Source organism: Centroberyx gerrardi, chromosome 3 (genome assembly GCF_048128805.1).
Source record: "Centroberyx gerrardi isolate f3 chromosome 3, fCenGer3.hap1.cur.20231027, whole genome shotgun sequence".
NCBI lineage: Eukaryota > Metazoa > Chordata > Actinopteri > Beryciformes > Berycidae > Centroberyx > Centroberyx gerrardi.
In genome coordinates this window covers 34,895,896-34,923,595 of record NC_135999.1, presented here as the reverse complement: position 1 = coordinate 34,923,595, position 27,700 = coordinate 34,895,896, and the positions used below count along the sequence as shown (strand labels likewise).

Below are 27,700 nucleotides of genomic sequence, written 5' to 3'. Positions count from 1 at the left end.
TGCAGGAAGGGAATCCATCATCAAAGGACTCTGTATCTACGTCAGCGAGGATCCTAATGACCTTAGGAGTACATGGTAAGTCACTGTATATATAAATGTAAGTCACTGTATACATAAATGCATAAAGTGAGGCAGTGCTCATGGTTAATCGATGTATTTTGGATTAATTTAGACCTGCCAACATGCATGTACCATTTACGCATTTCTGGGTTAGAGTACACAACTATGGAAATATGACATCCAACTAAACGAAAATGATCCTTTGATTTCTCCCGCTGAGTCAAACTCGTGTCAACTGCAACAGACTAGTCTTTATTACATGCAGGCAGTCGTCTTGTGCCCTAGCAGCCTCTGGGGATACTCACAGGTACCTGCTCCTCCCCTCCTCTCGCTGTGTTGGCCAGTGGTGTTTGAACTGTGCACTGTTGTGAGTTTAGGTTGTCTGCAGAGCGGCAGCGCCAGTAGATCTCGGCCCTGGAGTACTACATGTGTGCAGGAGTTCTAAATTGCTAACCAGTTGACTTGGTTGCATTTGATTCAATAGGAAAATGGCCATCAACTTACTTTCATTATTTACATTTAATTGTATTTTCTTCTCTACATTTGAGGTCGACGTGTGCAAAAGTTGGACATAATCTAGCAGATAGCTAGGTGATAACTGAATCTCCCATCATAGTACTCAGTCATAGTAATAAAGTAAGTCTACAAAAGACAAATGAAATCATATGCTATTGTGGTCCCTATGTTTTCATGTCTGTGGGAACGTATGTGAAAAGTTAAGCTTCATGCAATCAGTATGTTCCCAGAATTAACTGTACTGTCATTTAAGCTTATGGCCCACCCATATTTTCTATCAGCCCATATTTCCTGTGTGTGTGAAACATTTACGGGTCTGACCAATAAGCCTATTTATGTATTTATATCAGAGCATTGGATTTTTCTAGATCATACTAAGATGGAAAATCATAAAATAGTTACTGATAATCCTGCTCTGACTTTCCCACAGGAAAAAAAAATCCATAATAGCATATGATTTCAGGTTATTTTTAGAATTACTTTATTGATTACTATGAAGGGAGATTCAGTTATCTCCTAGCTATCTGCTTGATAAAGTCTTTTTCTTGATAAAAAACTTTTTCACATGTCTGCCATGTCTGAAAATAAAATTACATGTAAATAATAAAAGTAATTTGATGGCTGTTTTCCTATTGAATCAAACACAACCAAGTCAACTGGTTAGCAATCTAAAACTTCTGCACATGCGTAGTACTCCGGGTCCTCTTGCTGCTGTCCTGTCTACTGGTGCTGCGGCTCTGCAGGAAACAACTATTATGGGAGTAGAATTCTATCAATAGCCTAATTAATAAATAAATATGAAAGTATAATACACAAATGTGTGTACCATGATCCATAAGTCAAAAAACAAACCACAAATGCTTTACTATCCACAAAAAGACACCTCAACTTGTTTTGTAAATCGTCATTTGAATGAATAAGTCATCATTGGTGAAGAAATGTTTTAACTTTTGCAAAGATACCTCATACTTTGTAGATGAATACATCAACTTTTACAAATATGTTTTGTGTATTGTTTTGCAGTGCACATTCTCAAATCTAAAATTGGCTTGCAAAATGTTGAATCTGCATTTGTGAATCACAGGACGTGTGGATCGGCTTGCATTTATCTATGTATTTTTGAGAGAAACATTGCTCTGATTGACACACAAATGCAGCTTGGTTCATAAACAGCTTCAGGGCAACTTCACCCAGGCTCTGCTCCTCCATTGTAGTTGAAGACTCACTTTTTCCAGTAGTCGGTTGCTGGAGCGACTGGCAGCACCGTTAAATCTCGGCCTCGGTAGATGCAGGACCGCAGCGCGACCTAGAGTGCTGTTCCAGTTGACTTGGTTGCGTTTGATTCAGTAGGAAAACGGCCATCAAATTACTTTTACATTTAATTTTATTTTCTTCTTTACATCTGAGGCAGACGTGCAAAAGTTAGACTTAATCTAGCAGATTGCTAGGTGATAACTGAATCTCCTTTCATAGTACTCGATAAAGTATGTCAACAATCAATACAGATACAGGAAATGCAAGCAGATCCACACGTGTCCTGTAATTCACAAATGCAGATTCAACACTTTGCAAGCCAATTTTAGATTTGAGAATGTCTTCTGCGAAAATTATATGAAACATATTTGTTAAACTTGTTGTATTTATCTACAAACTGAGGTATTTTTACAAAAATGAAAAAAAAATTCTTCACAAAACACAACTTGAGAGGTTTTTTTTTGTGGATTGTAAAACATATTTGTGTTTTTTTTTTTTTTTACTTGCAGATCATGGTACACACATTTTGTGGATTATACTTTTGTTTATTTATTGATAGAATTGTACCATCATAAATTGACTGCAGCAGGCGTCAAGTCTGATCATTTTCCATGTTGCACTCCACTCTTGCTAGGTTCATCTGACCTGTATGTAAAACGGAGTGGTTGAGGAAATTATTTATGTGCACTCTAAGATATGTGAACTCAAATCATATGGAAAACAGCAATATCTGCTTGAAAATGTATATAATGATTATGTTACATGCTGTTTTTAATTTAATAATGTGTAGATGGAAGATGTCAACTCCCAGTGGTTCTAGTAATCACAGATCTGGCAGAGTCTACATCATGTTCTAATATTACATTATCATATTCCTGAACATTCAGGAAGTCGTGGCAGTTTTCACGTCCTGTCCTTATGCCTCTGCTTCTCACTATAAGAAATGGATATGAAAGATATTTTAAATGCATGGATAAGTACTTGGTACACAATGATACATTAGGTTAATTAAGATTATATCAACATGTGCTGGTTTGATGTAACATGTCTTTATACTGTAGGTAAATGCATAGCTTACTCTATTGCTTTTCTTGATAACACACTTTAGTCAGGCGGATTGTACTTGTGTTTTGTTGTTGTGACAATGTTTTGTTTTTTCCCAATGTTGGTAGGTCTGGTAATTACTTTTTCTTAACACTAGGACATGGATGAGGCTTCAACTCAGCGTGCCATAGAGAAGACCACCATGGGGATCTTTATCATCAAAGACGCTGCCACCAATGAACCCAACGATGTGGGGATTGTCCTCGAGGGTGTGACAGTGCTTCAGGATCTCGAGAACGTGGCCTTTACATCTGCGATGTTGTTTGGGCTCATTTATGCTCTGAACATGAGGTACCCCACAAAGCTGCGCTACACATTTGAGGTGCTTTAAAAGATCATTATGGAGTTGGATGGGGGTGAACTGTCAAATAAGGCTCAAAGCTTGAAGACTAAGCTAAACCAGTGAGAAATTCAGAAATACAGATGATGGGAGGAGGGATGGAGGAGGGTAGTACAGACATGAGAGAAATAATTATTTGAATGTTTTTTTGGTGGCCCGTTGGTTTTGGTTCTTGTGTTTTTCATGCGTTTCTCTCTCTTTTGAGAATGGTTTGGGAAAGGACAATTTTGCCATCTAAAGACACTCTAAGATGGAAGTCAAGGTGGAGATCAGTGTTGTTGCCTGTCTTCAAAAAATAATCTTTTACCTGTTCACATAAAGACAAGGCTGTCAAAACAAGAATTTAGCTAATGTGCAATTGAAAATGGTTTTAAAATTAAAATGATTGAGCTATGCGTAAATTTCAATTTTCAAGTAAAGCAGTAAGTAAAGTAAGTAAGTAAGTAGTAAGTAAAGTAAAGTAAGTAAAGCCTTATTCATCTAATGTTTTAAAAGGCACAATGTTCATAATTGTTCCTTCTTGCTCTTTACATGTGATTTGTAGAATGTGTTTTTCTACATTTGTGTGCCATGGAAATTCAACATGTTTTTTTTATTTTGACAAACATACATTTCCTTATTTAATAATCCTGACCATTTAACCATGGCATTTTCTAAGGCACTTTTTTGCATTTTTATGAGATGTTGCAAATGTTGCGACCAAAGCATTTGATGGATCTGGGTTCACTGTTCATTAGGGATGGGACAATATATCAAAATTCAATATGGCAATACAAAAATGTGACTGTGTATCGTGGGTCAGAAAAATGAATTGTGATATTAGCTCCATTTTATTCTGCTGTAGTAATCACAAATCAGATGGCTTTCCCGTCACAATTTCACAAACTCCATCCAAGTTATATTTTCACTTTGTAATATTTTTGAATTGTTTATTTGAGCAAGCCAATGCCATGGCTAGAAAGATTTGTGGCTCAGAAATAAACATAATTGTGCCCAGTCAGACTTTGTTGTCACTGAACTTTTATTTCTAACATTGTATCGTGGTTGTATTGAATCATGAACCGCGTATCATACCTTGGGTTTATTTGGTTTTTATTCACCTTAAAGAGGTTCTTTGGACCATTTGGTAAGACATTTGAGTAAATGTACAAAAACATGTAGCTGAAATAATATATTAATGTTAAAATAACATGACTGAATTACGTTGGAGTAAAGTGACTGAATTATGTTCAAATAACATGACTGAATTATGTTGGAGTAAAGTGACTGAATTATGTTCATATAACATGACTGAATTATGTTCAAATAACATGACTGAATTATGTTCAAATAACATGACTGAATTATGTTCATATAGCATGACATGTTGGAGTAAAGTGACCAAAACAAGTAAAAATTCCCCTATTAAATTACATTACATGAATTTAATATTTATGTGTTGAAGCAACACAAATGTATAGGTTGCTGTCAAAGCAAACAATTCACGTGCAACCAATGTCCACAATTCAATCAGTTTAAATCCAGGAGCTGCAGGGCTCACCCTAACCACAAAACTGCACTTCCAAGTTATTTTTAGACACACACTCAAGAGAAATAGAAAAATATATTTTAGAAAATTGTTTTTTTTTACTCACCCAACAAAACCAGCAAAAGTTTGTCTTCAAATACAGTTCAAATTGACATGTTCATAAAAATCAAAATATGGTCCTTGTATTTAGCTATCTACCATACACATTGAAAGTTCTGCTATACTAATTTCAGCAAGAAATAAAGAGAATGTTATCCTTCTACGGAGTGTCAAAGAGCTCCACTGCAGTTGTCCAAAAAGCGGCCCCGGACAGTAATTGCTCACACTCTTTATACTGTCCAAGTTACACACAAAGCAAGTTTCAAATGTCATGCAGCAAACACCCACCCATCACGTGCCATGTATAGGACACACACACCTTTTCTACTGAACCTTGTACAGGATTTACACACAAACAAGGCCCAGGGGTATATGCTTCACACACTTGTGAGTTACAAGTTACAAGACGAGTGTGACATTTTTTCTTTTTTCTTTTTCACAACATGCTCGCTCAGTTCATGTGTATCACCAGTTCAGTATAACCGTGTGGTTTTATGTTCTTGCTTTCTGTCGGTGGTGATGAGGGGGAGGTAGAGGTAGAAGCAGCTTGTACAGGCAACACTTTAGGTCACATGGAAGGCTTTGCACAGGGCCTTGCAGCAGTCCCATAAGATGAAAAGGAGGGAAGGGGAAAGATGGAGAGAGGCCATTTAGCTGGGAATCTGTTGGTTGCGGCTGGAGGCCTACACCTGGTCAGCTCCAGAGGTGTCAGGCGATGCAGGAGAGGAGAAGTCAGAGGGGTAGTAGGGAATGACGGGAGGCGATGACCCCCCAGAAGATGGCGAAAGAGGGGGAGTAGTTGGCGAGAGACGGGGAGATTCATACTGCCGTGCTCTCTCTTGTCGTTCCACCAACTCTATTATCTCACCCTCGATCTCCTCCCTTTCCTTCTCCACACATGCAATCCTCTCTTTCATTGCTCTGATGGCCAGCTTCTTCTTCTGCCTCCTCACGTTGTTTCTTTCCCAGTTTGGTCCCCTCGGAAGTCCCTCGCTGGCTCCTCTCCTTATGGAGGCAGTACACTGTCCCGACCGGACCCCTGCTCCATCTGTCCCATGTTCTTCAACACCATTTAAGACACCTGAATGACAATATCTACCTACTAGTCTGAGGAAGGTCCTGTTGGACCGAAACATTACTTTGTATTAAACAGGTGTTGCATTGCAAGTAGCAGAGTGCCGGAATTTCTTCCATTGTTTATTCTGGTGCTTCCATTCATGCCTTAAGTGAAAACTGTATTTATTGTTGGTGTTTCTGTTCATGCCTTAAGTATATTGTTATTTTGGAATTCGATGTAGGTTGTGTGGCAAAGGAATTCAACTTGGAGCCAGAAGTCTCTATCTGATCAATAATCCATGGTTTAATATGATATATGAGAGTACAAATACATGAGACATCTCTCTGGAATTGGAGAGTAGCTGTGTTAACTTTATAATGAAGTTTCAGTCTTCCAAAGACACACAGTCAACTCCTAAAACAGTGTTCACAGTGTTTCTGTCATATTTGTTGTTGCAACCCAAGTTGTTGCAGTGACCTATACACACGCCCTCTCCTGACTCCAGACATCCACAGAACAAACAGTACGTAAGCCTATATATGAATTTACATAATCATTAATAGCCTACTTCAAGATCAAACACATTGCATTGCAAAATTTAATTATATATTTAGCAATTTGTTGTATTTTGTCCAAAATATCAATATCACTCTACAGTGTGGATTTATTTAAAACTATAAAATGTTTGTCCTGAACTCTTATTTTGGTAAGGGGAGGCTATTGAACTGGATGTAGCGATGACCAGTCATAGGATTGGCCAATGAGTGGCAACATGTATTTAATCCGACCCACAGGTGAAAATCAAATATTCAAGGTATGTTTTGGCTTTGTGATTATTAACTACAAAAGGAGATGTCGAGACATATTCTCGATTCTGCGTCTTGTTAAAAAATGAAAAAATGAGCCGTAATCTCATTTCTGCTATTTCCAGTCTAATGCAGAAAACAAACCTCCCGCGTGGGAAAATCAAATAATCAAGTTGTGCTTTGGTTTTCTAATATAAACAAGACAAGTAGAATTTGAGTCGTGTTTTTGTTTCTGCATCTTGTTAAAAAACGAGAAAACAAAAACCAAGTCGTTTTCTCGTTTTTGCCACTTTTGATTTAATGCAACTGTTAAAACGTACACGGACCCTCTGTTCCATATATTCAGTGATCTCCCACCACACTCTCATAGTATTGTTTATTGTAAACAGTAGGGTTACCTGCTTGAGGTAAGTATGAAAACACACCACAGATGTTAAGTATGACAATTGCTTAGCACTACAAGGCCCCCTTTGTCAGCAGTTGCAAAAATGTAATTTTCTGTTTTGGTCTCTTGCTATGCCAAATTAATTTAGAAAATGCTTTCTCTAGCTCTCTGTTTACTTTTCTGGCAATCAATGAAAGGAGCATTTGTAGGGATACAAGAGCTGGGGGAGGACGTTCATCTTTATAAGACTAATTCACACGATAAGAGATAAAAGTAGGTTGTGCCAATGTTTTAGGTCTTTTTTAACTGCTACTATAATGGGAGTAAAATTTAACTTCCACAGATCCTTTAACTTTAATCTCCAGATATGTGAAGCCAGACCATTTTAACGGAAAGTTTTCTGAAACATTAAAGTTATTGAATCTGCCCAAGGGCATAGCTTCACATTTACTATAACTGATTTTGTAGCCTGATATGGACTCAAATTCATTAATGACAGATAGAATAGTGGGAACAGATATCTCAGGGAATGTCAGAAACAATAAGATGTCTGCATATAAGGCAATTTTATGTACTGTATCCCTAATTGTTACACCCCTTATATCTTTGTGGAGCCTGATAGCTAGTAGCTTGTGGCTCTTATTTTCAACCTGGGTATATTTTCCTAGACGGATTTTCCTAGTTTTTGTCATCATGATGATTGTGTTCAAAATTTCATCATTTGCTTCACTGTAGAGCTTGACGTAGCTTCAGTTAGCTGTGAGTGGTACTGTCCAACACACACCCACAGGACAAACACTCTCCAACAGTTTAACCCAAAAAGCTAAAATGAAAATATGGCGTATGCTGTAGCGTAAGAAGGCAAGAAAAAGAAGAAACATGGAAGTTAAAGTGTATGATTTACACAACAAGGAGCTATTGGCCAATAGTCAGAGAGAGAAAATGAGATAGATAGATGGATGGATGGATAGACAGATAGATAGATAGATAGACTTTCATGCCAATAAAGCCTATTGAATTGATAGATGAGCCAGGAAATTAAAGACATTTTTTTTTGGAACAAGCAACTTTAATGAATCTGGTTTCAGCAAAAACCAGCATCAGTTTAGTTTCTCAGCATATCAGCAATATACACATAAACGATATAAGGAGAAATATAATCTGATCAGTAGAAGCAGGATTGGGTTCAATTCCCCTTCAATTCAGGAAGTAGATTTTCTTCAAATTTCCAACTTTTGGCACGAGAATGAGAGGTCAGTTTAATTAAAATTCAAAAGATTCAAAACATAAACAGAGATTTTCTCATGATAGAGCATATATTATTAATGATTTTTAAATATCTTGAATTTGACCACCTTCTCATACTAAAAGTTTGGAGAACATTCACTTCCTGAATTTACTTATTTGAAAGTAAATCAAAGCAAGCCCTGAAGGCTATGCTAACAATGTTATCTTAGTAGGTTCAGGAATGCTGTACGACAATGGTTTTTTGACATTTCTCAACCTAGAAAATTTAGTCTGCCACCCTGTGAGCCAGGCTCATTAAAACATGCCAGTCCTCTAATTATGTAGGACCCAAACTGAGTAAATATTGCCTCTCATTAACAGTTGTAAACAGTAAACAGCTGAATATAAATGAATCACACAGATCCCATGTGGTTTCCATGTGGTTTATCCATGTTTAGACATCCACAAGAAGACCAGATCTGGGCCACAAAGAGTTTGCATCAATCTAATCAATATAATATACACTATAACATCTTACAAATCTAATAAATGAAATGAAAAATAGTTTTCTATAATGCCCAGAAATCTGAAGACTAACATTTTACAGGACACAGAAAATGGTGAGGTAACTCATATACAAAATAGTAATGATAATAATAATGATTAAGAGGTATTGTGTGATGTAACAAATAAATATTTGAAAATAAATGACTAAATCCACTCTTTAATATGTGGAAGCAAAACATCTCCCTTTGACATATTGTATATCTAATCTCATCCAATACAAATAAAACTAGCAACATGTTGTCCCATTGTGTATGGTCATTATGAAATGAAGCCTATTGAAAAATGAGGTCTGTCTTTTGCTTTCCAACACTCTTAAAAATGCTGTGTTGAAATAATAAAGGAGGTTCTGGTCCTAACATACTCTGGTGTGTTTTCAATGGGCCCATTAGGCCTACTACTTATAATTTAACACATTTGAATACATCTGAAAGTGTTTAGTAAAACACAGATCATTGTTGTTTCAACACAACTTTTTTACAGTCAAGTAGTTAACAAACTCTAAACTCTATTGCAATTTTGTATATTTAATTATATTGTTTCATCACAAAGCATTGATAGGAGATAATACGATATAAAGCATGATCGAAGGCTCAATTTACACAGAAACAGAAGAACTAATGTTTAACTGTGATCTTATCATGGCAGTTTACCCACATGGAATCTGAATTCTTCCTGTTTAGAGATTAGATCTACAAGTAAAATATCATCATCTGTTCCTTTGGAAAGGGAGCTCTTATTGAAGGACTTCTCTATTCTGTACAGAGTTGGCTTGAAGTCACTTAGCATTGCTGGGTAAAAGATAGCCGACCTCAAGCCAATGGCTTTTTCATAGCATAGAAATGTATCTTAAGAGAGGCCATAGCATATATAGTAGCTGGTTAGCCATGGTTAGCTGGTCCTTAAAACAATGAAATAGAGTTATATTCTAGAGAGACCATTAAAGCTCTAGCAGTTAGCCTGTATAGAGATCTAATGAGAGATCTAATGCGGCCATAGCATATAGCACTCAGTTTGCTGGGCTGGCTACGGTTAGCTTATGCTAACCCTGATTGAATGGCTTGTTCATTCAGTAAAAAGCATAGATTTAAAATATACAGTATAGGGATATTGGTGCAACAGTAGCAACTAGCAGGTTTAGTTTCCATTATGTACAATGTCCTCTACAAGCCTAGGCCTGAAGACGAGCCAGACTTAGTTTAGAGTGGAGGACTGCAACCCTGGCCTGTCAGAGAGAAGCACACGGTTTTGGAATGATGTAAATCTTGATGTTAATATTTTATCAGGATGTAGTTCAGCATTTACATTTGCTATTTATTTTGTTTGTTCAGTTTAGTTTTAGTATCTTCAGCATCAATAGAGCCATGGCATGGCGACAAACAGGACTATAGGACACAAACCACTTGATTCTCTTCACAACTCTGCTCTCCTCTGCTTCTCTCACAGGTAAACAGACCAGTAAACTACATTGAAGAAGAGGAAGGAGAAGGGGAAGAGGGCTCTTGCATAGAGGTCAACGCGTTTGGCAGCAGCTGGTATGACAGGTTTGGGTGGGGGGGGTTTCTTGTTGGCTTTGCTTTGGGACTTAAGAGCCCCTGTCACTTCAACTGGCTTACCATAACAGTCAAAGTTGGAAAGTTCAAAGTCCCGAGGTAGAGATCCCACGATGCTGAAGTCATTGGAACGAAGGTCTGACTTGGAGGTGCAAACTTTCTTACAGCGAGTTTCTACCACCTGTTAAAAGACAAGAGATTTATAAACATCCAGCGTCTAGTCTATGGGCACAGACAAAATAAGTTGCACTTGTATTGCAAGATGTGTGAGGTTGTAACATGACTTGTAAACTTGAACCTCAAATCTGTGAACTTGAAAAGGAAAATATTTGTGTGCAATGCAATTTGCAAATTTGTGATGTATTTTGTAGTTGTAAACAGCTATTTGCCAATGCGCAAAATACCTTTCACAAATGAATTACATTACATTATTACATTATGTCATTTAGCAGAAGCTTTTGTCCAAAGTGACTTTCAATAAGTAGATTTGACTTAATGAGCTATAATCAGTTTTTCCTTTTGTAAATCACAGAAAACATTTGCAGCCATTTGGGCAGTGTCCTGCAGAAAATCATGCCACAAGCTATTGTACTTGCAAACTTGTAACACTTGTAGACACTACACAAGTACACTAACCAGAATAACCAAGAATAACCAAGAACAAGACTTCCGCTGTGGTTAGGGCTTCAAAATAAAGCACGGAAGTTTAATTTCTTTTTATTTACTCGGAAAAAACCGAGTACTGAGGTACTATTCAGACTAATGATACCGTTTTGCAGTCAATATTGAGTGCTGTTAAGTTTCACTGAATGACGCTTTCATTTTTGAAAATATCAGATCGGAAGTCTCATTCTTGTTCTGGCTGGTGGGGATATGTTAAAAGGGGATGCCGTCCATTTTCAAGAGTATGTCTTTCTCTGCCCCTTGGGAAGTACTATGATAATATGCAAAAAGTTTGACTTGGTTCCAGAGCTGGAATATCTAGGACCAGCTGGGTCAGGTCACATGAGCAGCTTATGTAGCTTGGATGCTAATTTGGCAGGCCCCCTTTTCAGTCCAATGTAAAGTCAGTGGGAGTTGACCGTACCACTTTTCACACATTATGGATTTTGAAGTAAAATTACATTAAAGCTGGGGTAGCAAAGCTTCTTTTTGTATTATTTGGTGACAATTTAATAACACCATGTCAGGTATGAGTAATTCAACTATTCTGAGAAAAGATCAGGCCCCTGTGAAAGCTCCTGCCTCTGTATTCAGGCTTAGTGATGGAAGATCCGTGAACAATTCATTCATGGCTCAGGACTGTTCATAAGGAACTGGGAGTCAGGAGTCACTCTGCCAAACGAGTCGTTCGTTCACAGCTCTGCAGCGCCACCCGCAGCCATTCAAGAATTGAGTCTCAATTTGCGTATGAGAGGAGCTGTGAGCACATGAGGAAACAGAGCATGCGCCGCAAGCTTAGATGAGAGCAGCGTCGTCGCTAGTGGGGTAAAAGGTGGTGACGATTCTAGGGGCCCACAGCTGGAGAGGGCCCACAACAATTCCAGAAGGATGTATGAATTAATGTATTCTATAGATCCTGCAAAGGCATGTGATACTTCAGAATAAAAAATAAAAACCCACAAATTATGCAATATGTGATGAAAGTAGTTTTCATTTTCCATTTATCCATGTCCACCTCCCCCTCGGAAAAAACGGTCGATCCACTGCTGCGCGTTCAGAAACTGAAAGAGGGCAGAAGTGAAGTTGGGGTCGGGACCGCGGGTCAGACAGAATGCAAGTGAAAACGCAAATTGGGAAGTCAAAAAAGAAAAGAAAGGAAGGAGAAGGAGGCCAGGAGCAGTGCAGGGGCGCAGCTCATCACCTCATTCTTTTCAAAGAAAGGTGAGTTTATCAAGCTACATTAGCAGACAGAAGCTGACAGGCTAGTTAGGCTGCTGGCTAACTTTTGCTAAGTTAACTAACTTGTTGTCAGCTACCGGCAGGCTGTCACCCATCCTGTATAATATGGAATCGTCACTAATGAAGAGCTAGATGTTACATTCCTTAATGAGTCAAAATGGACGGCGATTTGTTCTGTATTTCTTTTTAAGGGATGAAAGTGAGAATACCGTAAATCCTCTAATATTGGCCCGGGCCTTTATTTACCTCAACTGCAGAGGGTACCAGGCCTTTATTGGAAGCAGGCTTATATTAGAGACAGGCCTTTATTTCTAATTCCCTCTGTTTGATAAGTATATTTGCTCATATTTTAGTACGAAGCCTCCTTGTTTTCTGATCTGCTTCTGTTGGGGTTCATTAGGTAGCCGTTTTTTTGTTACTGCAATGCATTATGATAATTATGGTAATCGATGACGGCATGCTCCAGAGACTTCCGCCGGCCGAGCCATCTTGTGGCACTTGTACGTTACTACAAACTACAGTTACAAACAGGCACCAGGAGTTTACCGGTATCCACCGTTGTTTGCATGTAAGCTGAAGCTAACTGAAGCTAACTGAAGCTAAGAATAGAATCTATACAGTTATATCATATCGCCGGGCTAGTCTTGTTTCTTTTGTTTTTTTCCCCGGCCTGTATTTGAGGCCGGCCTTTATTTGTTTGTGTCGACCACGCCCCCGGCCATTATCGGAGACCCGGCTTTTAATTGACTACAGGCCACTATTAGAGGATTTACGGTAACAATAATGGAACGAGTAAAATGGGTAGAAAGATAGATAGAAAACAGCCGGTCACCATCTCTCTCTCTCTCTCTCTCTCTCTCTCTCTCTCTGACAGTGTGTGTGTCCGCGTTTGTTACAAAGTTGTAAACATTGCCTATTATAGTATTGGAATTTTTGTTTCCATAACCATTTTATTTTATGTATTTAGTAATTATGCAAAAAAAAAATGGATCCACTGTAGAATGTGAAAAAGTAAAATACTCCGAAGCCTTTTCTGTAGTGTTTGCAGTATTTCTATTGTGTATAACCCTTTCTTCCAGTATCGTACATAGTAAAACAAGAGGTCCCATGCTGGTTTACAAGCAAAAGTAAAATAAGCAAATAATCTGCAGTATACATATTTTATACTATCAACCAAAGATCCATATAACACAAAGGCTCACTGCAGTATTGACAGCTGCTCTTCGTGTTTTCTTTGGTCAGTGTGACAGAATCTGCTGTTTTGGTTGACTTGTTCAGTTTTGGGAAATGTCTTCATTGTTTTGAGAGCTTGATTGCTGCAAAAATGTAGCCTTTTCCAACCATCTGCCAGCTATGGCATTGATAAGGCAATTTGGGCTACCTTGACACTTCCTGTTAACACTTTATACTCTGCAATAGAAATGGTCTGCCAGAGCCTACACTGGTATTTTTGCGTATCTTCAAATGTTTTATATCCCTACAATCTGCACAACCCAAGCTAAAAGGCTATGTAAATCAATAAATCATAATAACTGGAAAAAATTGTGTCATACATTAAAAATCGGACAAAACTGGACACGTTTTTTGAAATTTGCTAAATACAGACACTAAACTTATTTAGCCACAGAAATTGTAAATGTAAGGAACATAAATAAAATATTTCTCAACACTCCAAAATGTATTTGAACTATGTACATATTTTAGTTTTTGAGATATGCTCATTTTTGTGAGCAGAGTGCAAAGATGTTTTTGTTAGTTTTGGCCCTCCCATCCCGGCGAAGAGGGTAACCGATGTCTGGAAGACACCTGCCCGCTCTCTGTTTTCTTCCCTGAGAGAGACACATTAGCATTTGGCTAGCCAATATTAGCAGTGGCTAGTCAACTGCTAATGTTTCTCCAGACATCGGTTATCCTCTTCGTCGGGGTGGGAGGGTCGGCGGCAGGAGACGTTTCGGGGATAGCGCAGCTGAGAGCGGACCTAAGAGCGGAGCTGAGAGCGGAGCTTGCCGACAAGTCAGGCTTGCTCCTCGGTCAAACACCCGGAACATTAGCGCCCTAAACAGCCGGGTGTGCCGGACCTTTTCACCAGCAGACACGGGTGTGGTACAACGTGATGACGTCATCAATGACATATACGGAAATGGATGCAACATTAGATCTCTAGAACATACCTAATCCGCAACTCAATAGATTTTACCTCTCGTAACTTGACATACAACTTTACAACTTTCCGCAGTGTTTCCACAGGGTTGCATGGGTGAAGATAGAAGTCTTAGCTTTTAGATGCAAAAATAATTATGATGCTAGCTGTTATGATTTCGATTTTAGAGCCATCTAAACAGCATGATGCAAATGAGGCCACAGGCGGCCTATCCGAGTTTAATAAAGGTTTAATGTCAATATTAATAGCCAGTTGTAGATCAATTACTCTTTAAAAGATGCATTTGAGTTTTGAGCCCACATGCAAAAGCAACGTACAAGTGAAAAATCCCTAATGCACTCTAGGATCTGCTGCAAAGCCTGATGTGGCCCCTACTGTATTTCTTTATCAGCATGAATCTGAGTCATGAATCATGAATATAGAGATAGTTCAATTTATAATCCAATGTTACTGAATATGAAATTGAGGACTTTACTCGTTGGCTGTGTGGGTTTGTTTGTGAGTTTTTGGGTTGTTAGTTAGCAACCTGCCAATTGCATTGATATGGAATAATCTCTCTTACTTGTCTTGATTTGGTACTAGTAGTATGTCAGCATTATGCTGTTAGTCATTTGCAGAGAGGCATGTGTAAAAGAAAAGAGAAGACAGATTGAGCAGCGAGGAAAATGGATTGACCTCAGTATTCGAGCTGAGTATTAATTCACTGGATTAAATATGCCCTATATTTAAAAAATTCTTACATTTATTTTATACAAAAAAGGGGGGCCCAGAGCAATATTCTTTCAGGGGGCCCAGAATTCCTAGCTACGTCCCTGGGTGAGATGCTAGGCACGCAGCAGAAACAAACAGGCTCTTCTACTTGACTCATGAACGATGGGGCTGTTGAGTGAGTGAGTGACCCAGCGAGTCAGCGAGTCAGGGAGTGAGCAAGTGAGTGAGTGAGTCAAGGAGTGAGTGAGTGAGTGAGTGAGGCATGTCTGGCTCTGGGAAAACCTGTGCAGCATGAGGTTTAGACTACAACCAAATAAGCTGTCAGATATGAGTAATTCTACTAGCAAGCTGACTAATTCACACTCTGCATTCCTCCACCTAGATAAATAATTTTGCTTATTCCACAAACTTAAGTCATGTTAGAGAAAATTCAGTCCAGTCATTTAGGCTACATCCTTTTTTTGTATAGTTCTGTCAGGAGTCACTCACATCATAGCTTAACCATTTATTACAAATAGAGATGGCAATACAGTTTGACTTGGCGGTATGGTTCTACACTCGGGGATGCTCCCTGCTGCAGTAATACACCATAACAGCATAGTAATACCTAGCACATGATAAATAAGATGTAGGTAAGTCCAGTGAGATGTGATAGGTGTGGCAGCTGTCAGCTCATACAGCATAGCATGACTTAGAGTGTCCTGCCAGAACTAGGTCGTATATGGAAATAAACACCTTTTATTTTATTTTACTTTACTTCACGCCTGGTTTCATTTTAATCTAATGGTTTTCTGTTCTATGTACATGTGACCCACACAAAATATGTGGTCACATTTTTCGGTTTAATTTAATGTAATATTTTATTTTGTATGAGTAATTTACATTCAGGTAATAGTGATTTAACTAAGTCCTCCAAGGCTTTTGTGTTAAAAAAAACATATGTATACAACTACAGACAGCAGAGGGCAGCAGAGGACAGCAGAGCGCTTGCCGTAACGGGACTGTCTTGATGACGTAGCTGTCATAAGCTTGCCATTCTGGCAAGACCGACCAGACGAATGGCAGCAAGTTTCCTCTGCCTCGTTATTTCTTCACCATTTCTCCTGTTTTACAGGGTCTATTATCTGTATTTCTTTATCTTACGGCCTTCATCAGAGCATATAAAAACATATAACAAGATCAGGGTATATATACTGTATATCCCTACTACGTAATCTCAACCGGTGAATGTAATGAATATTGATTGGGAACCAATCCTAATAAGTGGGTGGCATAGCATCACAAGGTCTAAAAACGTCCTGAAGACAAAGGTCAACATCATTCCAAACTGTGGCACAAGCACCACTAGCGATACACCTATTTCACTTTTGTGCTGGTGTCAGTTTTAACCTGCTGTATAACAGGGTACAAGTTGGTTTTCAGCATGTCATTCAAATGGTAATGAATATGTAATCCTAGGTATTTAAATCCATTAAATGACATTTTAAAAACTGAACTAAGACCACAACCAAAAAAACTCTAGGTTTGCCAAATGGTATGGACTTTATAACCTGAAACGCTGCTGAAGTTATCCATGACCGTAAGAAATGCGGGGATAGATTATTTGGGATTACATAAAAATAATATGACATCGTCAGCGTACAGAGAGATAAGATGCTTTCTTGTATCTGTAATAACCCCTTTAATAGCTGGATGAGTTTGTATACTCTCTGCAAAAGGCTCCGCAGCCAAGGCGAATAACAACGGAGACAAAGGGCATCCTGGGCGAGTGCCCCTGTTCAATAAAAAAGAAGGTGAATTGATCCCATTGGCTAAGCCTGATGATTGTGGGCTTAACCCAGTCAATAAAAGTTTCACCAAGAGAGAATCGATTCAGCACACTGAACAGGTATCGCCATTCAATTAGGGACCCTTTATTGATACTCGCTTTTTATTTGGCCTAGCATATTTGTTTTATTTTAGATATTTGTAGCATTTCCTACTTTTGTAATGTTATATAGGTTGACGACCAATGAACAACAAATGAAGGTGCTTGGTTCTTCTAATCTACATGCACGGTTCTCATTGATTTAATCTACAGTTCTCATTGATTGAAAGACACTTTGTTGTCCACTTTCATGAGTAACTAGACTGCCCTCTAGCGGTACTTGGTAGACATTACAACTTTAACAAGTCTACTGAGTGTATACATAAAGTGAATGAAAATCATGTGGGGCCAACCCACCAGGCACAACAGACTTCTAAAAGGGAAGGTGCTCAAATGGGGAAAAAGGGGCATCTCTCACCACCACCACTACCACCACCACCAAAACCAACTACCATTGAGTACCTTGAAAGGATGATATAAATGATGTAAGTCAACTGGTAGATAGAAATAATTACTGACTCTGAAAGTGAGACTCAGGTATATACTCAAATCCATGGACGAGCAGATTATAGTGGCTATAGTGGCTCAAACCCATACTTGTTTTTGCACTCCACCTCATGTTGTGCTGTTAGTAGATCCATGTTAGTGGATCCATGTTAGTAGATCCAAGTTAGTAGATCCAAGTTGGTAGATCCATGTTGGTAGATCCATGTTGGTAGATCTATGTTGGAACCATGGTAGAAGATCCGGGCCTTGGTTTTAATTATAATAAACTTGCTAACCTTGCTAAAGAGGGGGCACTGCTTAACAGATAAGGAGAACTCCTTGTAAAGGAGTGTTTAGTAAGATTATTATGATTATGATTATGATGATGATGATCACACTGCCGCTGCTGAAAATTGTTATTGTATTCATTCATTGCCTATTTTACCCTGGGTTGTTTCTATGTCCAAATGGATCACTAGAGGGCACTGATGCTGTGAAAAGACTGAGACCAGAGCTGGCTTCAATTCACCTTCAATTCTGTTCATTCAAATGAAATGAATCAACTGAATTAAACATTTTATATTCAGAAGAGAGACAGAGGGAGAGAGAAATATCTTCATTCTATTTGATTTGACACATTGACCTATCAGAAGCTCTCAACCTAGTTGAGACACACACACACACACACACACACACACACAGACGCATTCTTTAGCATATCTGAAGTGACATTTTGAAGTCAGTGAATGAGGAAACCCTACCAGTAATTACATCCATCTCATCAAGCTCAGCGCCTACACCACCCCCCACCCCCATGCACGCAGACGCTCGCATGCATACCCACACACACTCAATAATAAGAATTGGATAGCACTTGTGTTAACCAAGTTTCACATTAACCAAACCATCAGCTATTATAAAGCTAAATAAAACCTCATCTTCTAGCTTCAGATCAGTATCGCCTGTTTTACTGTATTGTTTTCAAATATTACAAATGTCAACAAAACTGTTATAGCCACAAAATACAGCAAATGCAATTAAAAACTTGCACTTGCCTGTTATCAATATTTGTGTCAACAACTCATTCAATTAAAGAGGGAGCACAGTATACACCCATTCCTGTTTTTTCATTTTTCATTTCATTTCAGAGTATCACCAATGGATATCGCCACTCTGACACTGACATTTTTCTTCATACAAGAGTATGTTTTTGTCATTTTTGCTTTTATTGGACTGATCAAAGTAGAGAGAGACAGGAAAGGCATGCAACAAAGGTACTGGACTAGATTCAAACCCAGGACATTGCATTTACATGGCATGTGCTTTAGACCACTGATCAGGACACTTCTCATTTGTCTTACTTTTCTGTGTGAATTGGAAAATGGAAGATCTCAGGTGGGCGGAGCTAGCTTGAGGTGTGTTTGTTTTTCTCAGACTGATCTCACAGAAAAACGTGAAATGAACACAACATGGTAACAGCAAAGTACGTGTTGGTGGAACGCAAAGTGTTAAATTTACGTTTTCCCAGCATAAAACAGTTACGTGAAGGAGACATGACTATAAACAGGAAGTAGTGTGACATTGAAGTAGCACGGTGGCCAGTAACGCCAAATCTACACTGGACGCGTCGCGTCAGCATCACGTCAGCGTCACGTAAGCAGCATGTGTGATTCCTGCGTTTGTGTCTACACTGGTTCCGTTTTAGTTGCGTTTTAGCCGCGCATTCAGAAGTGTGAAAACAAGAAGAAAGCCTCATAATACACAAGCAGAAATTGAAATACATCATTGATATAGGTAAATAAGCCTATATGTAGGCTATATCAACACAAAAATCATTGAATACTTAATTTAAATTTCTCCAGAATGCAGCATCAGTGCATCAGTTAAGCTTAACCGTTAACCAACCTTTGGGACGTAATTCAATTTGTGGCGGAGGAACGCATTTAAGTTTGTTGCGGGAGAACGTAATTCAGTTTGTGGTAGAGAAACGTTATTTTCCCATAATACGTGTCGATAGCACGTAAATCGCAGTTTTAGAGTTTGTGTTCATTTAATGTATTTGTGTGAGATCATGTTGGATTTGAAGTTTTCTAGCCTAAAGCTAGCTAGCTGATATTTGCTAGCTAAGCTTGTAAACTGTTGTTGACATCTTAAAACAGTTCTCTATTTGACCTTAGCTTTGTTGTATCTCATTAGTACTTTGCTAATAGCTAAATAGTATGTAGTTTGCCAAATGTAGTTCTGCTGAGTCTGTGCAGTAATGCTACAGTGGCTAGTGTCAGTAGCTAAATACCAGGGGCGGAGCTAGACTCTCAGCACAGAGGGGGCGGAGCATTCTCGAGGGGCCCTTCTGATAAAGTCAATTTAAAATTCACAACTGTAAAATAGCTGATATATTCTATCCTATCCTATCCTATCCATAAACACAAATTGTCACTTATTGAGCCAAGCAAGCCAATGTCTAAGAAAACATACAGTGAAGCCAGAGCCACTTTGTCAGACAAGCTTGTTCTGAAGAACAAAAAAAAGAAAACAGGTTGCCAGTCGCGTTCAAATGTTTCAGCACCGAGGCGGTTCAGCACCACAGCGACACCACCACACAGACAGCTGTCTATCGGCGGTGGTGCTGAACGCCGACAGGCCAGGTGCACTGTCTCAGTACCATGTGTTTCTTACACGGGAATAACATAAACATAAAATAGACACAGCGGTCTACAATACTATACTAGGGCTGCATGATTCTGGATAAAATGACAATCTTGATTTTCTTGCTTAGAATTGAGATCACGATTGTCTCTCACGATTCTTAAGCAAAACCATTTTTATTAGATATTTTTACTGCACTCTTTTTGCCTGATACAGACAGAAACAACAAAAAATATGATATTGACTGTAGTGGGACTGTCACATCAACTTTGCGGGTCAAATGGGCTTCACACAGAGTACACACACAATGTATAGATTAAATTCCAATGAAATTTAAATTGAATTAACGGTATTAAACTTCTCCAATCTCCAGCTGGTTTATCCTGCCATCCATACATTACACTCTGCGCACACTGACTGCACAGTGCAGCATTAAGTATAGCCTTAATTATGAGTCTTTGGAAATTTACCTGGCTTCCTGAATCTTTTTTTCGGGTTGCGGATCGGTTTCGGGTCGTTGTTTTATGTGTATGAAAATGGGTCGGGCGGATACATGTGTCAGATCGGGCGGTCGCGGGTTGAAAAAAACCTGACCCGCGCATCACTAACAGTAACCAGATAACTTGTAATCTGCTGCCCTACAAACGTTAACGGTAGGTAGCATCATTACCTTGTGGTATTTAAGTAACGTTAGTGGAATTAGGTAGTTTAACTGATTACCGTATGACAATGCATTGAACTGAGTTCAAAACACACGCTGTCGGCCTGTCAAAGATATGCGCTTGTTTTTTAACAGACAAAATAGCTTACTTCAAATGCTTGATGAATCCAACACTTATCATAAAAACAATCAACTTACATCTCTCTTCTCTTATTTAGAACACAAGCTTTGAACAAGTGTTGTGTGTGTCTACTGTTCTCCGTCATGTCTCTCTCTGGAGTTGTTTTCCTTCCTGCCGGTTTCTGCCCGCTCTGCATGTGCGCATTTCGTCACGTGGTGAAACGCAGTGTTGCCACTAGTTAGGAGCGCTTGATTTTATGCAACGGGTGTCCCTAATGAACATGCGGCAGAATCGTTGTCATTTAGGAATGAGATCGCATAGAGGTATGAATCGAGCCGCTCAGTAGGGGGGCCCCTACTGAGCGTGGGCCCTGGGGCGGTCGCCCCCTCTGCCCCCGCGGTCGCTCCGCTTATGCTAAATACACAGGCTACTGTTAGAACTTCAGTGTTTCAGCTGCTACTGTAATAGTTATCATGTATGTGCCTTTGCAGATTCAAGAAGAATATAAGTGGAATCATAACTAACTCTGGTGTGCATGTGTGTGAGTAAGTGTGAGTGTATCCCTCATCTGTCCTCCCTCAGCCACAGACCTCGATACTGTTGAATGAGGAGGTCAGAGCAGCTTGATGCTCCACCAGAGGGACAGAAGGTAGTAACGGAGAGAACAGAAATAAGCTGCTTCTTGGTTGTGTCAAATCAAACTAATTCTTCTTGATCAATTTCCTTTTTTTAATGAACAGTAAACCAGTGTCCCTTCATAACTGAATTCATCTCTCTCTCTCTCTCTCTCTCTCTCTCTCTCTCTCTCTCTCTCTCTCTCAGGATCTGCCTTCAATGTATATGGTTCCTGACTTACTCTTCTCCCCTATAATGATATTTGTTCTTTCTCATTTTTAGGAAACATCAACCCCACAAGATGCTTCAGTCTGCCCTATAACTCCCTATATTTCAACCATTGGCCCGTTCTTACAGCGCCAATATTTTACATAGTAGCCACAAATAAAACTGTATTGGCTGTGCACAACTTCTCTGATGCCCTCACTGGCCTTGCTTTCTCATACTTCATTTTCTGGTAGCAGTATCAGATAACATAAACATCCCTGACAAACGTTTAACCTTCAAGAACAAGAGTGTAAGATCTACCTATCCCCCTCAACTCTCATTACCTTTTTTGTAAAACCCCCCCACTCCAGATGAGGAACTATGGATCAGTCCCTGTCCATTCATCCATCTGTCCATCCATCTGTTCGTCCATCATGCACAACATTTTGCATGCCACTGAACCAAAGGGGCCAAAGGGGGTGCTACAATGGTTATTTATTATTGTTTAATTGTCAACACAGTATACAACTGTCACACAATATCTTTGACTTTACTTATGAATGTTTACAAAACTTAGGGACATATGATGTATCTCATTGCTTCATGCAGGCATTTTCAAAATTGGGCTAAGGATGGCCCTACAATACAATATCTAGTATGCTGCTGATTGTTTATCGATGAAACTAAGATTTGTTTGTGATAGCATGAATCATAAATGAAGCATAAATAAAAATGCCTGTAAAAGATATATTTTTCTGTCTTGATTTGTAGTAAAGATATTTTAACTCATTGAACAATATTTGACAAATGGGTAAAATGGTTGGTAATAATAGGTCGATCGATATGAAACCACATGAAACAATGTAAAACTGAGCTACTGCCAAGGATAAACACCATAGTGGTGTTTGGAGTGCCGTAAAGTAAGAAATCAAAACACCATAGTGGTATTTGGATTCCCTGACAGTCAGCTATTGAAACACCGTAGTGGTGTTTGGAATCCATGAAAGTAAGGTAGCAAAACACCGTAGTGGTGTTTGGAAAAAACCTCTCAAAACACCTTCCTAGGTTTTAGAGTTCCAGGTTTTACAGACTTCGAAACACTGTCAAGTCTTTCAAATCTCTATAATCAGGGGTGTCTCCAATCCTTGAAAAAAAGTTTGAATCTCTGAAATGTGTTTCAAACCACTTATCTCATTGGTGTATCCATGCTCCATATCAGGTTTGAAAACACTGTGACCTGAATGCCTCAAAGCACCATTTTCGGATCTCAAAACAGTCACACCCCCATCACAGTGTAGCAAACATTTAGAACAAGAATACAGATGCACTGTACAGTCAGCCTAATTCCTCATCTTCCTCATCATCTCATCATCCTGCACCCAACAATATATCAATATATTAAGCCTACCTTCAAGAATTTAGGAGTCCTATGAGCCTTAATTGAGAGCAACATACTAAAAAGCTTGTTCAATCAAGCTTTTTACCATTTCAGGAACAATGCAAAAGTTAGATCCATCATGAATGTCAACAATACAGAGAGGATTATGTATGCTTTTATTTAATCTCACCTTGACTATTGCCCTGTTTACCTGCCTTAACCAAAAAGAGGTAGAATGGCTCCAATGTGTTCAAAATTCTGCACCAATGGTGCAAGGACCTGACCTTGTTATTGCTGGAAATCCTATTATTATTATCCTAATAATACCTTGCATTTTCCCTTTTGCTTGGTGCACTGTGAACAACGGCAAATGCTTCTCAATCAACTATAACTAGCCACATACTCTATACAAATATATATTTTCTTGTGTGAAATCAAAGACCCATGTTAGCATCACAAACTGCACTTCTATTTCACCATCTTTTGCATAAGTACAAACGCTATGGATCTCTGCCCTAACAATAACAGTCTGCTTATCAGTGGAAATATGCAACACCTGCACTTGTCAATCTCACCTAGAAGATGTCTTACATGAAAAACAGATTATTAGACAATACTTCTTATGTCAACACTTCATCTGTGAGTTGGAGTTAAATTACTGTGCACAACTGCATAACTGTAACTCCATGTGCTCCAAACATTTTTCAATAGCAAGCAGGTCATTCCCATCCCCAGCGCATCACTGCCATGCAGCAATACAGTATATGCAGCTATATTTATTATTATTCTTTTTTCTGCACTATTTGGTCCAATAACTTGGCCATACATAACTTGTTTTCTAATTTGGCACATAGATAATCCTAGTCACTCGGTACTTGGACACAAAGAATGGCACTGATTGGCCCATCGGGGGCGCTATAGTAAGTCCTCAAAGTCTAAGGGTCAGCCCTGCCACATTGTTAGTCGTAGAGATTTGAAACTTAGTACACATAAGTATTTGGACATACTGAACATTTTTGTCTCTAGGACCCATAATGTCCATCTATAATTTTTGGCTGCCATGTTGGATTTTTTGAAAAACCTTTAAAAATCTTCTCTTCTCATGAACCACAGGTCAGAATGACATGAAATTTGGCAGGTACATTACGTGGTTGTGCCTTTATTTAGTTTGTGAAAAGCTAATGGATCGGCCCAAAAAAGGCCAAGTTTTTAACCTATCAATATTTTTAAAAAATGCACAAAAAGTTCAACTCTCTATAAAATCATGCCATAGTAATCAATCCACTTGGCATTCTACAGTTTGGTCAGACACATAATGTAAAAACATAACTTTATATCTGCCAAGCCACATGTCATTCTGCTGAATTTTTTTTACCGGAATCACTTTCTTTATGTTTATTAAACCTTTCCGTGTAACACTGAAAAGCGGTCGGAACAATTTCAGTGTTACATTTGTTCAAACTGAAAGGTTTTTATAAACTAAAAGCGATTCATGTAAAAAAAAAAAAGGACTAGTTTTTTTATATATTGTCAGAATCTGCTTTGTTCGCGTTCGTTTTGTGCTAGAAGTGTGATTTTCAGAGCTGTTTTGCCATACAGTGGCAATCATCTCTACCGGAGCCCCGGAGCAACAGATAACAGAGAATCACTGATTTTTGGGTTATGTCATGGCCAGGAAGCTACACAAGCGAAGGTACTACCAAAGTTCAACATCATTTAAGGCTCAGCCCCACCCATTAGTCGTAGAGATGTGAAACCTGGTGAAGAAATGTATTTGGACATGTTGAAGATTTTTCCCTCTCGGACCCATAATGTCTGCCATCAAATTGCAAACAGCTGCCATTTTGGATTTTTGGAAAAACATTTAAAAAAACTTCTTCTCATGAACCACAGGTCAGAATGACATAAAATTAGCCATGAACATTAACTGGGTAAGTCTGAAAAGCTAAGGGATATGTTCAACAATGGCAGTTATCAACCTATCAATGTTTTTACTTTGCTACTTTACTACTTTAAAAGTTAAACTGACTGTAAAATCATGACATAGTATTTAGTCCACTTAGTCCACAAGTTGGTTAGAATATCATTTCAAATAGATCTACCAAACTAAATGTTGATATGTTGTTAATATGCTAATCTGCACGGAAGAATAGGATAAATAATAATGAATGCAACTGCAATATATGCATCCCAGCAGTCCATTTGATGTAGTTGTGTTTACCTGCAGAGTGCTGACATGTATCGGCGTCCCACCAGTCCCATTCACGGTGTTGTTAGTTTTACTTGGGGTCTTCTTTCCTTCTTTCTCTCTCAGAGCTTTCTCCTTTGTGGCCATTTTAGCTTTCTCCTCCTCAATCAGCTTTGGGCTGTTCAACATCACCTACAGAGAGAGAGAGATGGAGGGAGGGAGAAAGCCAAAATTGATTATTGTTGGAATCCATATTACAAGATTTACAGTATGTGTCTATTAGTGTTGCTCCACTACAGAAACATGCCTTGCCACAATTCCTGGTCTCATTTCCTTTTGTAGTGAATGCAGCCTATCATCCCACATCTGGAAAGGCCATTTGCATCCTGTGTGTGTGCCCCCACCTGATAACAGATCAGTAAGGTGGGGGGAAGACGGTTGGATCCTAAAGGAGGCCACTGACCTCAACGTAAATTACCTAATAGATAACCTAAAAGATGGTACCAGGGAACAGACCTGGTAAACAGCCATAAAACTCCAATACACAGCCTGTCTCTATTAATCCCCAAAGAGTCAGAAAGTCTGGGATGAGACACATTGGAATGTGTCCAAAATCAGGAGAAATCTTTGATACAGACTCATGAAACCTTGGTTATCACATTGGGGTGGACTCTAATGTTTATCTCTTGATTTATGCGTAACTGTGAGGTTGTGTATCAGAGTTATTTGCATTACTCAATTTCTTCATATTTATATGGGGCTTAGATAACCATGTTTGATATCAAAGTGTTCAAGAATTTGCGCTGAGTTTAATAAAATCAAAGGTATGGCGGTCAGTTATATTGGACAGATCTGGGAGCCAAAATCAATGTTTTATGCATATGTAATGAGCTCTTTCCCGCCGTAACACTAGACGTACCAGCCCATATACACACCCCTCACCTGATCACAACAAAACAACATGCAACAATGTCCAAAGCGGACTTCATGCACTATGTGGTCACGTGCGCGTTTACACGTGTGCTAAAGGAGTCTGACAACTTTGTTCCAATTCGACTGACTCATTGGCATCATCATCACTACAAGCCAAGCTGGTGAAGCTGGTGAAGAGAGCCTTACTGCCTTGCCTATCTGCCTGACACAAATACACACACACGCCAATACGTGTGTCTGTGTGTCCTGTCTGCTACAACACCGCTATCCAGCCATCCTGCTGAATTTAACTCTGAATAATCATCAGAACCTCCAGAGTGGGTCGAACTTTGCTTTGAGAGACCCACAATCTGGTGCCCAGATAACAGACAGATTTTCATTCAAGCTAACAATAAATTATACTGATATCAGACATAATCAATTACATCAATTACTCCATTACAGCAGATTGCTTTGTTTCAAGAACTAAAATATGCATAATTTCAGGTCCCGACTATATGCGCGCTGATCCCCACGGACACTTCCCCTTCACCATCATTCTTACCCACCTTGTATATCCATTTACCTTATACAAAATCCCTCGGCCATGTGATCTCCTCTCATAGCTTCTCCTACCACTGCTATGCTGATGACACTCAACTCTACCTCTCCTTCACCCCACTTGAACTAACCTATCATGTAACAATCTTCTTCCCCCTCTTAAAAAAAATAAAAAAAAATAAAAAAAAACTCTGATTCTACAAATGCTGAAGACTGTGATACACAGTTGGTTTCACTACTGTCGACAAAATGCACTTATTGTGAGTTGCTTTGGACAAAAGCATCTGCTAAATGACATAATGTAATGTAATGTACCTGTTGTGTATACTAAATCTGCCTCCGGGAACCCTGTTTACACTCAAACCTTGCCTCTGCTTCTCATTCCCACCACACTGGTGGAGAATGTGAGCAATCAACTGAGAGGCAGAGTTTGTTTCCCCTGAGGGGAACAAAAAACGATTCTTACCGATCTTCTTGACCACCCCCGTGTTACCCCACAGTGGGGATTTGGATTGGTGTGTGTTCGGGTTCTTCCTCTCTCTCTCTTGCTCTCTCTCTCTCTCTCTCTCTCTCTCTCTTTCTCTCTCTCTCTCTCTCTCTCAATCTCACTCTTTCCTGAGTGGATGGATCCGGCGATCCAGCAGACGTTACTGTCCCTCCAGCAGGAGCAGGTGATGCAGCAATTGGTGAGAACCTGGGGAGAGTGATGGAGGAGCTAGTACAGATGCAGCTGACCCCCGACAGTCTGCCCACCACCTGCTGACCTAGCTGACACCCCAAGACAACATTGT

General features: G+C 39.1%; 1 protein-coding gene across 1 annotated transcript in view; it reads right to left on the bottom strand.

The window, feature by feature from the left end:
- Nucleotides 1-10,380: 10,380 nt before the first annotated feature.
- LOC139914641 (glycine receptor subunit beta-like) overlaps nt 10,381-27,700 on the bottom strand; it is a 39,306-nt gene continuing 21,986 nt past the window's right edge. The window contains exons 9-10 of the mRNA XM_078290199.1: nt 25,470-25,628; nt 10,381-10,674 (exon numbers count right to left, since the gene is read on the bottom strand). Coding sequence (XP_078146325.1) covers nt 10,381-10,674; nt 25,470-25,628 — 453 coding nt within the window. The remainder of the gene's footprint in view (nt 10,675-25,469; nt 25,629-27,700) is intronic.